Source organism: Carassius auratus, chromosome 1 (assembly GCF_003368295.1).
Source record: "Carassius auratus strain Wakin chromosome 1, ASM336829v1, whole genome shotgun sequence".
Lineage (NCBI taxonomy): Eukaryota > Metazoa > Chordata > Actinopteri > Cypriniformes > Cyprinidae > Carassius > Carassius auratus.
In genome coordinates this window covers 24232841-24249825 of record NC_039243.1, presented here as the reverse complement: position 1 = coordinate 24249825, position 16985 = coordinate 24232841, and the positions used below count along the sequence as shown (strand labels likewise).

Here is a 16985-nt window from a genome sequence, read left to right as displayed (position 1 = left end):
AGCAACATTATTCATTTATTAGGCCTGTATTCACCAATTTCCATATTCTCATTGAATAGTCCATTTATTCTTTGTAAATCCTTAATAACCCAAATAATTAAGGTTACATTTAGGTCAACATAGAAATGTTATAGCTTTGGCTATAATATGTTATATAACTATATATAGAGTGACCAAAGAACACCATACAAATATTAAATAAGTTATTTAATACATTAATATTGCAAATGGCAATAGCTCTTATATAATTACATTGTTGTGCATATTGTTGTCAACGCGTCTTACCTGCTTGATGAAGTCCGAAAAGGAGGAAGTCGTGGTTGCAAGCGGGAATATAACGTCATCATTAACGGGCATTGACGGGTATTTTCCCAGAATTTCCACAGCTGGATGCAAGCATACAAGGTTCACATTTGAGAGTATTAATCATGTGAATTTTTTATTTTATTTTTTAATTTTATTTTTTAATTTCTTTTTTAAACTAAATTTTAGCAAATTATGGTGACGTCACGTGACGTATTACATTCGGGTATTTTTTTTAATCTTTCTATCGTGTTGTTCTCACGTTTGGGAAGGGTATGCGCTATTAATGTATTACCATACACAGCAAAAAAAAAAAAAAAAAAAAAAAAATATATATATATATATATATATATATATATATATATATATATATATATAATAATAATAATCTTCAGGTGCTGGAGTTAATTGTTTCCCGTAGTTGCTAAGCAACGAAAGGTTAAGTATTTAAAAGGTTATGGTTAACATGGTTTAACGTTGATATAACATGTTGTTTAGCTTTCAGGAGCTGGAGGAAGGAGCTGGAGGAAGCAATAAAGATAGACGTTTTACTCATTACTTCAATAAAAATGTGACATTTAGACGTTTTTTTTCGGCATGGAACAAGGCAAATTAATGCTTTTCACATTGAAAATATTGTTTTTTACATTTTAAATAATTAAATAGAAAATTTCTCAGTGATCGTCAATACAACAGAATGCCATTTTTCTCGATTTAATGAAAACTAAAATAGATCGTTATGGCAGAGCTTACAGCAATGGCGAGTAAAATAAGTGAACATCCGGGTATTTCTCCACGGGAACGTGTTAACGCAAACGTGTAAGATTCACGTCTGAGGTTGTTAAACTGTGACATCTACACGTTTTCCAAAGTGGACCAACGTGATTATTTCACGTCTTGTCGTGATACCGGGTTGTGTTTTGACTGCTTAACTTGACCTTTTAACCTCGTTGGGAGAGTTTCCTCAATCTGTTCTTTGAGACAGACTCCTGCACACTGCCTCGCAAAAACACAGCTATACACAGCCAAAAGCCGAGCGCTTTTCTGCACTGATGTTGTCCTGGCACCAAAATCACCTATGACGGCAACATTGAAAAACTATATTTATGATTGGAAAACAACAGTTAGACAGTTCGTTAAAATTATTTCTGATGCATTAATTCTGATGCACCGAATCGTGGGAAATTACATGAAAAAATAAACATAATAATAAATGCCTAAAAATGCCGTTCAGCATAGGGGAAATTAATCAGATATTGCCTCGTCTAAAGTCTAATTAACCCTGGCAAATACTAAGAGCACAATTAGCCTACCTTATAGACCACAGAATTTAGCTTTAAGTCAATACCTGTCATCATACATATGGAAGTCCAATAATAATCATGATAATAATAAATGATAACAAAGGTTATTTTGTGTATGTTTGGGGGATAACTATTACTGCCAACCAAGCTCAAACACATCGCATATTAATATCAATTTAACATTTGTTTTTAATATTTTATACTTAACGGTGTATAAAAATTACATTTACAACTTAAAATGAGCGAAATAGAATAATGAGGGAAAAAATAGTAATGGAAAAAAAGTAGATAGGGCTATGTGAGAACCTATTTATGAAAAGACCAATTCGAAAGATTGTAAACCTTAAAACAGGCTCACTTCTGAAGAATTTCTCCCATCATAAAAAAATAAATCAATAAAAACAAATGGCAGTAGTGCATTTATAAGCTGTAGGGTAAAACATTATGATTGCAGTTTAACCACAACCCATTGCCACGGTTAGAAATTCAGAGTAGTGTAGAAAAGCATCGTTTTGTACATTTATTAAACAAAAAACAATAAAAAAAAAAACAGGAGTTTGGGAGAAAGACAAGTCATCGTAGCGTTCAGATAACTACAAATCCTGTAATTATGTTTAGATTTTGTAGACTACAAAAAAAAAAAAAAAAAAAAAAACAATGGCACATTCTACTTTTTTTATTTCAGACAACATAATCTGAACATATTAAAATCTTTGGCTTGAAGCGTTGGTTCAGTCACGCATTTGAAGAACTGTGAGATAAGGGGTTTAAAAGACTATAACTATAAATAAAAAAGAAAAAACTAACAAGCCTGACACTTAGGCCTACTGGAACGGTGAGCAACCACATTGGGAAAGGAGAAAAAACGTTAGAAATGTTCAGCAAGTAAGGAATAATACAGACATCCCCTTACCTGGAATTAAATATACACATCTTACAGTTCTGGCTATATATATAAATTTTTATAATCTTCATATTTAGACGCATGTCCATATACTGTATGATAAACAGAAATCTATTAAATATCTCATCTTCGTTTCGCAGAATTCGGAGACATTTCCTTTTCATATGATTCATAAAAAATATGAAAAATCCCTTTTGTTGGGGTCAGCGTCCATGGCCTTGTTAGGAGTGAAACCAGGCCATTTTATTCGCTATCGTCTTTATCTTCTTGAACTGTTGTAGTGGAATGGTTATAGAGTCCTTGAGCCATGAGCTGAAGAGCGAGGCCGTTCTTATAGCCAGTGGCCTTTTTGATTTTGGCCCTCTTATTTTGGAACCAGATTTTTATTTGCGACTCATTGAGGTTGAGTTCCTGGGCCAGCGACTGTCTCCGCTGCTCCGTAATGTACCGATTCGCCTGAAACTCGGCTTTAAGTCTCTGCAGCTGTTCAGCCGTGAAAGCGGTTCTCGGTCGCTTGTCTTCCTTCTCGCTTTTCTTCTTTTTCAATTTTCGTGTCCTTGGGCCTAGTGTAGAAACAACAATAAAACGAAGACATAAATATCATAAAGCAGCATGAACGCTACATACCCACACCTGACAGAGAATGCCTTGGCACGTGAGTAAAACGTTTGATGCGCTTTTAACTTTAGGGCCCACCTGACACTTCCGTATTGGACAAGCTATCTTAGCTGCACTCTTTAGAAACGTCGATGTGGAATTCATACTGCTTTTCTTTATACAGCGCTGTCTCTTTCATTCTGAGTAAACAATAATAAGTGTTTGCAATTAAATCTTATGAGAGTGTTTGTAATCTAGGCCTATGTAAAACGAATGGCCTCAGCTGAGAGGCTACATGAGTGATTGCAAAGATAGTTAAGAAATAAAATGCTGCTAAAATAACATCCAGTTATATCTCTAAAACGCAAATAGCCGTTATCTTTAAAATTCGTTGTTAAATAAGATTTTTAATCATAAGCAATTGATACGCAGACCTGCAAAGTAAGTATGTAGGCCTCAGTCCTCGATTGTCGCTTTGAGCTGGCGCCCGTCGAACATAGCGGGAAAGCCGAACGAGTCTTTATATGAGTTTGCTTATTCTTACTATAAAGCTAATCTTTTTTATTATTGTAATTTGTTGGTAAAATAAAGAAAGAAACACTTCAACCAACATTATCTCAAAAATAGCTTCTGTACATTACATTTGGTTTGGTTTAGTGGACTGTTGGCTACATTAGCCTATTACATACATATCAGACAATATCAGTAGCATATTTCGCCCCGTTTTCCAAAACAAAGGCAAAGTTCGAAATCACTGTTATTATTAGTCACACAGAAAATGAAAATCGATTGCTTAATTCAGTTTTTATTGTTCTGCGGCCTCTCTTTATTAAACGGGCAGGCGATTAGGTAGTTATAAACTGTTATTTCGAAGTAAATATCATATAAATAAATTTTTTTAAAATGCAAGTAATTTCGCCAAATTGCTAAAATTCTTAGTGCTCATTAAAAAAAAAACTAGAGCTCTGCATACGACCAGAGCTGTTTTCTGAAGATAACCGTTTACAGAAAAGGTAAAACTTATTATTTTTACATATCGACAATAATATTACACGTGTAGGCCGAAGTTTAGCTTCACTGCAACAAACTTTTTTTTGAATAATGCAGCTGATATGCAAATCCCTTCATGCAAAATAAGAAAAATTAAAAATAAATAAAAAATGCATAAAAAATAAAGCTAAAAAGCTAAATACCTGCTAACAGCATATGCAAAGGAAATATCACCATGCACATGTGGCATTACACACAAGTCAAGAAAACAACTACCTGCATTACCAGTCAACAACTGAGCAGAGCCCTAAGTCTTTCCTTCAAGAAACTGCATTCGAATGATCGAAATGCTGCTTGCCGTCTGTGAAAGTCCAGTGTCTGATAGCTCAATCAGTAGGTCAATCAGTGAAGTCAATCAACGCATCTTTTCCAACAGCCCAGCTGAATTTGTGTCGGGTATCCATTGTAAAATGTTGCCAGTTAACCAAAATATGTACCCTACTTCATGTGGTCACAATAAACGAACTTGCAGTATTCAAGTCAAGCAAATTATTTAAAATCATTGGAATGTAAATGATTACGCTGGGTTTAAGGGTCAGAGGAGGTAGAAACAGTCACTGAAGGGAACTGTGCACGTTTTACAGTGTGATTAACTTAACACTGAACAAAATCTATGCTTTCGGCTGACCCTTATTGGCACAAAATAAGAGCTTACACAAATATCTATGGAACAACCCAAAATCCTAATTTCAGTATATATCAGCAGTATTAAGTTATCTTGGATTTAAGAGAAAACTGTTGATTAAATTTATCGCGGCACTTTTTCTCTTTTTTGGTATTCTTCATTAATATAAAGCTATTGTATACTTACATTATGAAAACAAATACTAACAGATACGCACATACAACCCATGTGGTCTTAGACTAAGATAAATTACATTGCTTAGTGCTGTAAATTATTCAAAATAACACCAATAACGAGCATAACAATATGCCGATAAACTATGGTTAGACGGAATATTTTTAAACCGATACTATCCACTAAATATTAATCCATAAATATTATCTACATTGTACACATTTACTACAGTGAAGTAGTCTAGTAGCCTATTCATTTTTGGATTTTCATGGACAAAGGCTAATTATTTTGTAGCCTATAGAATCAGAATCAGGTTGCAACCAGTATTAGAATTCTGACGCCAACGTACTTTCTCCAGAAAGGGTTGAACAAAATATGTTTCTAGTTTGATTTGCGGCCTAAGTGACAATTGTTCGCTCATGCACCAAAACAAGCCAGGGGTGCGTTTCCCAAAAGGATCGTTGGCTAACTATTATAGTTAGTTCCATTGAATTCTATTGGTGACGACGGAACTTGCGACCATATTGCTTTTGGGAAACGCACCCCAGGACTGTTGAACATAAGTGATAACTTCAAACGATGAATAAACTAAAACTAAATTCTCCCCAATCATAGAAAGTCACCATCCACAAAAAAAGAAGAAGAAGAAAAAAAGAAAAGTAAATAGCTGATGTGAATCATACAGTGCATTTAAGAAACTAGCGCCTTACCAGATGAAGGTCTGTCCGAGTACCTGGTGCAGTAAACCCACGCAGGCCATAGTAAATTAGGCTGCGATTCTTTTACTTGCGAAGTTCCCCCGTTAGAGTTCACCACCATTATCGACGTCGTATTCTCCCCGTACCTTGCTGTGGTAGTTCCATTTCCTTCGACAAGCTTTGCAGAGGTCTGCTTTGAAGATGGCGAAGAAGACGAGGATGAAGAAGAGCTGTCACTACTGCAGTTTGAATCCTGGCAAAGGCTGCTATTATGCGACGGCCTTATCACCATAGGGTTAACATTCTCTCTGCCCGAGGTTTGTGCCCGGTCCCTACTCCCAAGATCTTTCTTGCAGCCAAAGTCTGGCCTTAGAATATTGTCGATGAAAAAGTTCGTGGTTCTGTGTGCTTGCTGCGCAGCCTGGTGAGGTAAAATCGGAGGGGATGGTATATTGGGTGAGAGCGAGACGCTCTCAGATTCAGTCGAATCACGACTGTTTTGATCGTTTTGCTCCTCCATGACAGATGGATCGCGGTCTGCACAGCAAAATTCCACTTGTTGCAAAGAGCTGTATCCGGATAACAACAAACAAGAATGCAGGCTATAGTGTTAAAATAAAGGTATACGAAATACCTTAAGAGAAGCGACTGTCATAGCATCGGAATGCTTTCCGCGTTCAAGGCGTTTCAGTTGTCAAATCACACCCGTTATTCACGTCAGACAAACACATCGCGCGATGCTCCGAAGTCCCCGAATCGCTGCCCCGTGTGACAGCTCGCGCTTAACAAACTCTTTCTAAAATCACAGTGCCCCTCACATACTTTTTTCCTTAACCGGAAGCACGTGAGCGAGACACACGTGTAATGGACCAATGGGGTACCAACATCATTGGTGTCACAAGCAGAGAATGTCCAATATAATTTTACGATCTTATGCACATAAAGAATGGATGGATTTCCAAGACCAAATAAGCTGGCTAACATTAAATCTACTCTAATGAGGTACTGGATGTTTCTGGATCGCCATTGGCTTTTGACAGAAAAATATTGTATATTGCAGCCAGATAATTCATGATTTCAGAGGCTTGTTGTATTTATTTTATTTTATTTTGCCAAAACTAAACACTAATAACATTGGGAATAGCTCTTTTCTGAGATCGTTAGTAGACGATAGGCTACGGAGGCAGCCTAGTAAGAAAACAGGAGTGAGCATTCATCATAACTATGAAATTTGAGCAAGATTACTATTCTGTGGGACAAGGTTAGCCAGCAAGGCAAGCAATTAAGGTTAAAAAACTAAATTAAAAAAAATATATAATAAAAAAAATATAATAATATATAATAATGTTTGGAAATATTTGAGTAAAATTAATGTTAGTATATGACCAGAATTTTTTAGAATAACATAGGCCTATATAATTTACCTAATAATTGCAATAACAGACTACCGTAGCAGCATTCGAAAGGTTTTAACCGCAGAGCACTGTCAAAAGTGATATTTCTACCCGGCATAACTCTCAATTAAGCACACCTTTGCTGGTGTAACTTATAGTCAGGCTAATTCAGGTATAGTCTATTAAAGAAAAAAGATATTCGAATAAAAGCGTATTCATTTAGATGGTACCACATGAATCACATTCAGGTTAGATTTTTGCAGTGTGTAAAAGTTTACATGCTTCAACAATCCGTTTGCATGAAATTACAATTTTATCCTTCAAAACTGATGGATGGCCTGCACGTCAGCACACACACACAAAATAATAATAATAATAATAATAATAATAATAATAATAATAATAATAATAATAATAATAATAATAAAGTGGCAGAGAACGTATAAATCAGGACTTGTTAATAAGAAATAAATTGCTTAAAAATGTAAGCAAAGATTCAAACTCCGTCCAGTTATGCAAAATAAAGACGGAACACGCACAAAACATTTAGAATGATAATTGGTTCAAACATGGAATTTTAGTTCATGCAGCATTTATTCATTTAAAACAGGTTGGGTTGAAATCTTTATTCGAAAAGCTTGAGTGGGTACTTAATAAATTTCTAATTAGGACACTATCAATATGCTATTTGAGCCAAGTAGCCATTGTGAGGCACGCTCCTTTTCAGGCGGTAAATTAGCACTCCAGCTCTTATCTCGGCTGCATGCGACGTCTTGAGAGGGGCTGCAAAAGATAATTTATAGGTTTTAATTAGCGCCCATTCCGCCTGATCAGCTTGGCGTTCATCACTAGCGAGTGAATAAAAGCCGGTCAAAAGCACTGTCACTACTCACTGGCAGGGCGCTTTATCAAGGTAAGCAGGGCCGTATTACACGAGGTGTAGAGGAGACGTAATTTCCCCAGTGCTGATAAAGCTCGTTGAATAATGCCGGAGTCACCTGAGACACCATTTACTGAAATGACTTTATTGACGACTTAACGTCGGTAATTCATTTTACCCTTCACGTATCGGACTTGGATTGGGTACAGTAATGGGATGATGAATGTGGCAAGGGGCCGCACCTCCTATTATTGAATGTAATACACACGCCCTTTTACAAAGTAGCTATGTAAAAATCGAAGTTGTAACTATTTTAATTTCATTATGGACAGGTTGAAATATTGTCCAGTCTTAAATAGCTCTGCTGCAATGATAGCTCACGGTATATTTAATTAGTACTCTACACAAAATCACAGCGAGAACAACACAATGGATAAACAATCATATTCTGTAGCCTAGCCTATATAAAAACTGGGAACACCCTTGACCTCAATGATTATCAAAAAACGCACATGAAAGCGCAAAAATGTCTGCTCAGCCATTTACATTATAGGCTACTGCTCGGGCTCACAAATCGTCAGTGAAATTGAACCCATTTTCATCCCAGGTGTGTTTTCATAGATTGCTTTAGTTGTGCTTTTCAGAATTGTTTCAGCCAATTAGCAAACAGCATAAATGCCTTCATTAAAGTAGTATGAAAAGCTGCCTACAAGAAATACGCCTTGTCCTGCAAAGTAAATCAATGTGAAACGCTGCCAGTCGCATTTACAATTTCAATTAACACGGAGGCTATACTTCATGAGACATGGAGACATACGAAATAATGTGAGGTTTTCTTTTCTTTTCTTTTTCTTTTCTTTTCTATTAGTCAGCATACTGTGGTCATTTAATCAGTAATACTCAAATTTTACACCTGTCGTCAAATCTCGGAAGGGCTAATAAACTTGTGCCAGCACTTTCTTGAAGAAAGTTGTAAAGTCTTGTCGTATAAGTTCAACATATATTCTTTGCATCCATTGGGATGTATCGTACTGTATCGTACATTCGGTTGTTTTATTGTTTAACTTCAGTAGGCTATATGAGTTTTGTAAAACGTTTCGTTTTTACTTTTATTTCGCATAAAAATTGCAAAGTTTCAAGATGTGCACTTTAGCCATTGGTTTTACAATAAAGGTTAAAGCGACATTAATTAATTAATTTATTATTATTATTATTATTATTATTTAGCTCACATCAATAAATCTGTCTCTATTATAGGCTATATATGCCTATGGGGTTAATAGGACATTTCACTATCTGAAATAGGTGAACATACTTATTTGAATCAGTCTAGGCTATTTAAGATGAACTTCATCAAAATCGATCGTCATCAAAGTAGGCTAACATATTATATTGTCGTTACAAAGTTCACATTTATTCAGTGATGTCCTTAGAAATTTCCATTGCGTATTTTTATTTATTTATTTATTTTTCCTATTGCATATGCCTAATAGATTAATTTGAATCTAAACTGTGTATAGCCTACATAAAACAGAAACCTAGTGAATGAAGGCCTGCTGCATGTGATTCAAAAGGTGTTGTGTTTTTGTCATTTAGCTGATTTATATTCTACGTGAACGCCTCCCAATGGATGTTCTGCTCACGACAGGGAGAGATCTGAAGATGCCAAATTTAAAAAGACACGTTGACTTGGTTAACACTTATAAATAGATAATAAAAACATAGATAGGCTACCAACAAGTCCCTTGGTAGGCTTCTGGTTTTTAGAAATGGATCTGTTTTTATTAAATGTATTTATATAGGCCTATAGCTAAGAGTGTTTCTTTTTGAGCCTAGCGTCACAAAAGATTTGCGCCTTTTATAAACTGTCCCTGCGACAAATCTAACATTGTAATCCGGGACACAAAATTTTAAACCAACCGAAGTTCCCAATTCCAGAACATTTATGTCTGAAAAGCCATATGATAGCCTATCGTCCTTCAACAAGATAAAGGCATTTGGTGAACCTTGGCTGCCATCCTGTGGTCAAGGGAATAACGTCCACAGCTTGTTTCCCATATCTCCTTAATCAAACAAGCCTTATTTATTCATATCATCAGCTCATTAGTAGAGATTCCACGACCTGATATGGGTGTGTTAGACAAAGAAAAGATGCAAAATGTGCAGTTTTGGGGGGCTCCAGGAACATGATGGGGAACTACCGTGCCTAAAGACCGAATACATATTTATTGTACATGCATCATAAGTAGCCTAGCCTAAATCGCGTGTGTGTGTGTGTGTGTGTGTGTGTGTGTGTGTAACTAACTTGATATAGGCCTAATAAATGTATCACAGCCTATTAGACGAAGACGTATTTTAGACGTTTAAACAGTTTCCTTAAGACATTTAGCCAATGATCTCTTTAAAATAAATATATGAATAAATAATAATAAAAATTCGTGCATATCTGGGAGTAGCTATTTACAGTTAGGCTACATGGAACTTCGTTATTACTATTAATGCTCGAACAATAATTACAAAAAGAATATCGCCAAGGGATTACAAACAAATAGTCCTGCATAATATACCAACAATAATTAGGATAAACTAAACATAATTAAGAGAAACACGCAAATACATATTTTAGAACAAACGGAAAATAGTTCAAAATCAACGAACCAAACAAGCAAACAAAAATAAAAAGGCTGGCAATACGATGATAGAGGGCAACAAAGGGACATTACAGAGACATTTGGAACTTTACGTTTGGGTTTCGCGCTTGCTCCTTTTGCGTATGCTTACGTAGTCTCGTTTGGGAGGAGTTAGATGGCGTTGTTTATATGGCCTGAAAAAAATTTTTTACTTTAGGGCAGGCCGAGTCACATCTTGCAGTAGCTTTATTTGACCAGCAGGTGTCATGGTAATGTTGAGCAAAGACATCCATTGAGAATCCTCTAATGTTAAAAGGCTCAGAATAAAACGGTTTTCAGTGACTGATCCAAATAAAAGAGGTATTGCACTGCAGGTCAACTCTCGAAAAGTATTATCAGTAAATGGAGAACCAAATTTCATAATAGTACACACAGCCTAGCCTACACATTTTACACCAGTTAATAACAATAATATAACAGCGTTGAAAAGCAAGCGAAACACTAATTATGTCAACATAACTTAACCCCAAAGTAATAATATTAATAAACGCCTTCTATGATTTTCTTAATGTGTAATAATAAATTATGATTCACAGTTCTCCATCAGCATGCTGATGTTACTCCAGCCTTTTTGATTTGGCACTTGAGTAGATTAATTATTCTGCTGTTTTCATTCATTATTGATATGTCTAATGCAGACAAGGCCTATATCAGATTACATCAAGATCTTCAATGTGTTTCCAGCTGTCCCTTCCTTATCATTATCATTAACATATTGATATATTTATGTTCTTTAATGTTTTTACAATGGATGTAGTTTGTGGAATATGTTTAGAACACATACTATGTTGATGGCATCAATAAACCAACTGTTCACAATCACTGCACCTAAAAACAATCAGTACAAACCCATGCTTTTTAGTTATAGTAGTCAGAATACTTTTCACAATTCTGTGGTCAGGTATTTTGATGTTTTTGAAAGAAGATTCTTATGTTCGGCAAGGCTGCATTGTGAAATATTATTACAACTTAGGAAAACTATTTTCTGCTTTAATATATTTATTTAATATGTAGGCCTGTTTAATATACAATTTAATATAGTTTCAACAGAAATCAGATGTATATGCTACTGTTTGATTTAGAATGTTTTTTTTTTTGTGGAATTTTGATAATATTTACTGTCATTTTTATATAAATGATCTACAAAAGTAGCCTATATATATATATATATATATATTTATTATTATTATTATTATTATTATTATTATTTTGCTAAATCTAGATGTGTGACATACATACAAGCGTAATGACAATCAGCAACTTAAACATTAATTGTAAAATGTTGGGAGCAATGACTCGGTTGTGAATCGGCTCAGTGAACGAACCGTCCAAACGGTTCGCTAAAAAGAAACGCGCTTCTTGTTTTCCGCTCCACGCCAGTTGATGGCGCTAAGTGTCGATTGTCACACCATCAGAAAAAATAAGGAATTGCATTCTGGGATCTGAGAACAGCCATTCTCCATCTTGCTTTTTTACGGCAAAAGATAAATGTTACCATGCAGATACATGTTTAGGTTGTTATTAAACCATTTATTTCCAAATAAGAGTTTCGTATTCAATATTGTCATGCAGTCTGGGCTGATTCCTTGAGTGTGCGTTTTTGTGGCGTGTTTGAAAGACTTTCAGGTGCTTGCACTCGTGTATCCGATGCTTTAGGGGTGTCGGGTCTTTGGTGACTGCTACTGAACTCTACCGGCGTCTGAAATGGGTCGTTCACGGAGCCGCAGCTCCTCCCGCTCCAAGCACTCAAAAAGCAGCAAGCATAATAAAAAGCGAAGCCGCTCTCGATCAAGGTCCCGGGACAAAGAGAAGAAGATGCGCTCGAAGTCCCGAGAGGCCAAAAGAAGTCGCAGGAGAGAATCGCGCTCTCGGTCCAGATCAAACACGGCCACGTCTCGTCGTGAAAAGGACAGACCCGTCACGCTGCCGGAGAAAATCGATATTTTCGGGAGGGCGTTAAGTAAGAGGAGTGCTGTAGACGAAAAGCAGAAGAAAGAGGAAGAAGAGAAGAAAGTCGAAATGGAAAGACAGAGGAGAATGTGAGTAACGTTACCATCACGAACCCTGTCACAGATACATCACCCGAACAGTGTGAGCCACATGAGGACCCTTACAAAAAGTACTGTGGAAGTACCATAGTACTACCATCTTATTCTGGGAATTACAAATACATGCATTTCAGTACAGTAGTATTTATACAGTCCCTTTCCAGTACACGTCAAGCTACCATCAGATGCTATCAATGTAGCATCATACTGGGTTAACTTACATTATCTTTATCATTTTTGCATTTTAGGCCCTCTTCCATGTTTAAGCATAGAATACCACGGTATAACGGTGATGAATGTCAAGAAAATGGCGTTACCATATTACCATGTCCAAAATACTATCATAATGATATAATTTATATTTGGTAGTTCAGTAACTAGATTCTCAAAATCGGATTATTTATTTATTTACTTGCTTTATTATGTAACCGTATGTAATTAATTAAATGCATCTGATAGTTTATGAATTTGAATGTTTTTGTGTGTGAGTGTGTGTGTGTGTGTAATCTAAGAAAGCAAGCATTTATAAAGAATTACACCTTCACGCTGTCATAAAACCAATAAGCATCATGGTATTTATGAGATAGATAAAATACAAAATTATAATACTGTAGTGAGAATGATCCTCTATTGTTAAGTTACTATTCACCATTTTTATCAATATCTGTGTTGGTCTTATAAGTTGAGATGCACTGATAAGCTGAGACTGTAGTTGCCCGATTTTTCCAAGCACAATAGATAAAATGTGCATTGCATTTCAAGTTTTGCACTTGCGTCATTTCATAATTGGCATGAAATACATTTTCATTTCGCAATGCTAAATGAAACAACTGTCTTTTTCTACTTTAGTCGACAGTTGGAGATAGAGGAGCGTCTGATTGAGGAGGAGACGGCACGGCGCGTAGAGGAACTTGTAGCCAAACGCGTGGAGGAGGAACTGGAAAAGCGAAAGGATGAGATTGAAAGAGAAGTGTTGCGACGGGTGGAGGAGGCCAAGCGCATCATGGAGAAGCAGTTGCTAGAGGAGCTGGAGAGACAGAGACAAGCAGAACTGGCTGCTCAGAAAGCTCGGGAGGTAAGTTGAATGTGAACAGACAACACAGAATCTCTCTTACTAATGCTGACTCAATGGGAAGGTTTTCCGGTTTTGTTAGAAATGAGCCTGTTTCACATCACATGCACATTTTGCAGGCCACATCAACAGTGTCATAGAAGTAAAGAAAATCTTCAATATAGTGATCCAGAAATCATGTTATTTTCAGTGTAGAACTGCAGTTTTTTTTTTTTTTTTTTTTTGCAGAACTGCTACAGGTGAGATAGTAGCCTGCTGTTGCTTAACTACATACTGCTAAATTGTGTGGTGTTAAACAGGCTTCACCCTTTTTTTTCCTCAAAATTAAAAATGAAATAGACCCCCCCTCCCCCAATTCGAACCTTTCTATTATCCTTAAATTTCCTGTTTCATTCTAGACAGTTTTCTTAACAAAACAGTTCATGCAAAACTTCTTCGAGTTCCATGAGCCTTTGTTGCTATTCGCCTGAACTTCACTGTCCCTCTCAGTTGCTTGCGGTTAGAAGTGATGAAAGTTGTTCACGCTTCTGTTCCTCCTATACACCATTTGAGCTGACTGCTCCTCAGACGGCACTTCACTGTGTGGCTTTTTTCTGAGAGTGAGATGTCAGTAGAGATGTACCCAGAACACAGGTCAGTGGTTTGAAAGAACCTCCCTTGCTGTTTGGTGGTATATTGTTCAGTTAAAAAAAAAAAAAGAACGTATTCCCAATTTGACCATGACTCTTATAGGAAATGTTTCTTGGTGACTGAAGAACAAGTTTACTGTAGGTTGAGCCGTGTCTGGTGAGCTGAACGTATCTTCATTATCTACTCATTTGCGTGTTTTTTCAAGTTGTGCAAGTTATTTTTGGGAATAATTATGTTGTTTGTCACTACAGTTCAACTGAAGCTGTTTGCCTTCGCAGGAGGAAGAGAAATCAAAGCGTGAAGAACTGGAAAAGATTCTGGTGGAGAACAATCGCAAGATAGCCGACGCTCAAGCTAAACTGGTATGTGTTGTTCAAAGCAAGATTCAACTCTAATCATAGCCTTATGTTTTATTCTATAGAAAACATTTGAGTTAGGTGCTGTAGTATTAGCAGTGCAACTGAGGAAAAGCTAACGGACTCCTGAAATTCCTGCATTGTTGAAGTATAACTAACCTACACTTGAGTTACAGTTGTCAGTAACATTTTTAAGTTATTAATACAGTTTCTGTTTTAAATAAACACCGTTCTTTGGAACACTTTATTCATCAAAGAATCACAGTTTCCACCAAAAATAATCAGCACAACTGTTCTTGAGCACCTAATCAGCATCTGAGAATGATTAATGAAAGATTATGTGACACTGACGACTGGAGTAGCAGTTAAAAACTGAGCTTTGCCAGCAAAAAAATAAATTACATTTTAAAATGTTAAAATGGGTATTTTTTAAATTGGAATAAAATTGCACAGTATAGCCGTTTTTTATTTTTTGACCAAATAAATGCCACCTTAATGAGCATAAGAAACTTCTTTCAAAAACATAATATCTTCTTTCAGATCAGATCTTTTGACTGATTATTTATGTAATTGAATTCAAGGGAATAGGAGCCATTATGTTAGACATTTACAATCAAACCTTAGCCTATATGTTTTTCCTTTCAATATGTGAGTGTGTGTGTCATTGAAACGCAAATTTAGCTGCAGCCAAGTGACTTAGTGCGACCCACCTTGTTCCATTCTGTGACCCATTGTACAACAGTGTGCTTCTGTTCAGCATTGTACAAATAAAAAAAATTATTATTCTCATTGACAAGCTTTCTTGGATTCAATATTGATTATTTTGGCGATATATCAAGTATTGTACTTACCAGATTTTCTCAAGGGAAAAAAAAGTCTAATTTGGTCAGAGTCATTTGGTTCTACATTATTATAATACTGAATGTTTCAACTGTCTAATTTGTAAGCTATAGTATACAACTGTTAAAATTATACAATTACGTTTTTAAAATAAAAAGTTACAGTTACTTAATATTATTTCATATTCATATTTTTTAAGTTATAAAAATTTAAATGGTGTCTGTCATAAATATGGATTTATTTGAATATAAATTAAACATAAGAACAGTATAAAATTATAATGAATGTGTTATATGGTGCAAATATTTGACAAAATACCCCTCTCTAAAGTGTATTTTTCTGGGTAACGAGTTTATGGTCACCGATTATGTTTGTTTCTGAGGTAAAAGTGACATTGACATTGTTTACAAGACTTGATTTGTTTACATGTTACTATCTAGATCCTAATAAAGTCCACTTTTTCGGTTCTGCAGGCAGAGGACCAACTACGAATAGTTGAAGAGCAGAGGAAAATACATGAGGAGCGTATGAAGCTGGAACAAGAGCGACAGAAACAGCAGAAAGAAGAACAGAAGATCATTTTGGGAAAAGGGAAGTCGAGGCCTAAACTGTCTTTCTCTTTAAAGGCATCTGAGTGATGAAAACAATGTGGCCAGGATTACTCCAGACTTTCTCCAGACCACTTCTTCATGTGAGGCATTTGATCTGCAACACAAGTTGTTCTTCGTAGGTCTCATGTGGTGTGTTTCAAATTCTAAGAACAATGGGAACAATCAGTTTGTCAAATACCCTTCAGTCTTTTTTCCTCTTTCACCTGTCTGTTTTGTATTACTGACTCTTGTATAGATAACCACCACTCGTCCTCCAGGTAATCTCTGCAAACTCATTTGGCGAATAGTACGAGTAGGGTTAAAAAAATGTCTGGGCTGACCTGCTCATCCAAATATACGTCACGGTTTTAAGTTTCAATAATTCAAGACCTCGACAGATTCTCCTAGCTGATTTGATTGAAGTATTTTTTTTTTAAATAAGTTTATTCATAGTATAAAGTAATTCGAATGAAAGTTTGACTGGGAAATAGCTTGAAGTCCATCATATTTGAATAGCACAAACCTAGGCCAGAGTTAAATGGTAATCAGTCCAACCAAGAAGTTTCATAAAACAAGAGTAAACTCCTTTTATCATTTTTTACTTCCACATTAATAATTGTACATTCAAGACTTGATGCTGTAATAAAGGGTACCTGGTTGTTGCATGTCAGTGAGCTGTGCATATGTTAGTGATGAGATAGTTTTAGAAGTGATGGAGTGAAAGGTTGCTGATTGGCCAGAATTTGTTTGTGGTTTAATATTTGACCCACTTATCAAGGATATGTCAAGAATCTCCAATAAATCCATGAAAACGTCTTGTTTCTGATATT

At 35.9% G+C, this 16985-nt stretch overlaps 2 protein-coding genes across 7 annotated transcripts; one reads left to right on the top strand and one right to left on the bottom strand.

The window, feature by feature from the left end:
* Positions 1 to 1235: 1235 nt before the first annotated feature.
* LOC113105207 (homeobox protein engrailed-1) lies at positions 1236 to 6479 on the bottom strand. 2 transcript variants are annotated; one of them, XM_026266313.1, is made up of 2 exons: positions 5668 to 6479; positions 1236 to 3086 (listed from the first exon to the last, which is right to left on the bottom strand). In XM_026266313.1, exons 1-2 carry the CDS (start codon positions 6173 to 6175, stop codon positions 2755 to 2757), a joined length of 840 nt encoding a protein of 279 aa, XP_026122098.1. In that variant the 5' UTR covers positions 6176 to 6479; the 3' UTR covers positions 1236 to 2754. The 2 variants fall into 2 exon arrangements, with proteins under 2 accessions (XP_026122098.1, XP_026122099.1); XM_026266314.1 differs by having other exon boundaries at positions 1236 to 3074; positions 5668 to 6476.
* Positions 6480 to 12047: 5568 nt separating this feature from the next.
* On the top strand, positions 12048 to 16970 carry arglu1b (arginine and glutamate rich 1b). 5 transcript variants are annotated; one of them, XR_003292323.1, is made up of 5 exons: positions 12048 to 12658; positions 13517 to 13742; positions 14229 to 14372; positions 14472 to 14731; positions 16039 to 16970. XR_003292323.1 is itself a non-coding variant. In XM_026266311.1 (4 exons), the coding sequence occupies exons 1-4, from the start codon at positions 12324 to 12326 to the stop codon at positions 16201 to 16203; spliced, it is 810 nt and encodes a 269-aa protein (XP_026122096.1). In that variant the 5' UTR covers positions 12050 to 12323; the 3' UTR covers positions 16204 to 16970. The 5 variants fall into 5 exon arrangements, 1 of the variants encoding a protein (XP_026122096.1); XR_003292325.1 differs by lacking the exon at positions 16039 to 16970 and having other exon boundaries at positions 14472 to 14525; positions 14648 to 14731; XR_003292322.1 differs by having other exon boundaries at positions 14229 to 14731.
* The last annotated feature ends 15 nt before the right edge of the window (positions 16971 to 16985 follow it).